The sequence below is a fragment of the Penaeus monodon genome, chromosome 21 (genome assembly GCF_015228065.2).
Source record: "Penaeus monodon isolate SGIC_2016 chromosome 21, NSTDA_Pmon_1, whole genome shotgun sequence".
Classification (NCBI taxonomy): Eukaryota; Metazoa; Arthropoda; class Malacostraca; order Decapoda; family Penaeidae; genus Penaeus; species Penaeus monodon.
Genome location: NC_051406.1, coordinates 38,529,852 through 38,530,320, shown reverse-complemented (window position 1 = coordinate 38,530,320; position 469 = coordinate 38,529,852). Strand labels below are relative to the sequence as shown.

The 469-nt window shown below is 54.8% G+C and overlaps 1 protein-coding gene across 1 annotated transcript in view; it reads right to left on the bottom strand.

The window, feature by feature from the left end:
* Nucleotides 1–23: 23 nt before the first annotated feature.
* Nucleotides 24–469, bottom strand: part of LOC119586474 (leukocyte elastase inhibitor-like) — a gene marked incomplete at both ends in the record, with an annotated part of 2,915 nt that continues 2,469 nt past the window's right edge. Inside the window, 1 exon segment of the mRNA XM_037935211.1 lies at nt 24–299. Within this exon segment, the coding sequence (XP_037791139.1) occupies nt 24–299 (276 nt within the window).

Here is a 469-nt window from a genome sequence, read left to right as displayed (position 1 = left end):
CAAAAACCAATTCCCTTTGCCTAGGGCTCCCTATACGCTCCCATGAAGAGCACGTTGCTGGTGGCCTTGTCGAGGATGAAGAAGAGGAAGGGCCGGTTGCACACGAAGGACGGCTTCCTCCGGGCGCTCCTGCCGAAGACGAGTGCCGTCGCCGCCGCTGCCTCCGAACCCTCTTCGTTCACCTCTATGACCGCCTTGTGGATGCCGTCGTTGAGGACCAGGCGCTCGCTGGGGGAGAAGGTCGACATGTCTGCGGCCACGGGAGAGAACAGGTCGCCGATGCCCATGCTGGTTAGACCCTGGGGGCGGAGAGGGAAAAGCCGGCTGTTATTCGAAGCTTCAGATCGTGTGGTTATATATTTTTTTTATAAATATCGGGCTAGGAGAATAGTCTTAGAGCGATTCCTAGTAGCTGCTTCCTGGAGTAACGCGTACATCTCATAGACGAAGAAGAAAAAGGAAAACAAAA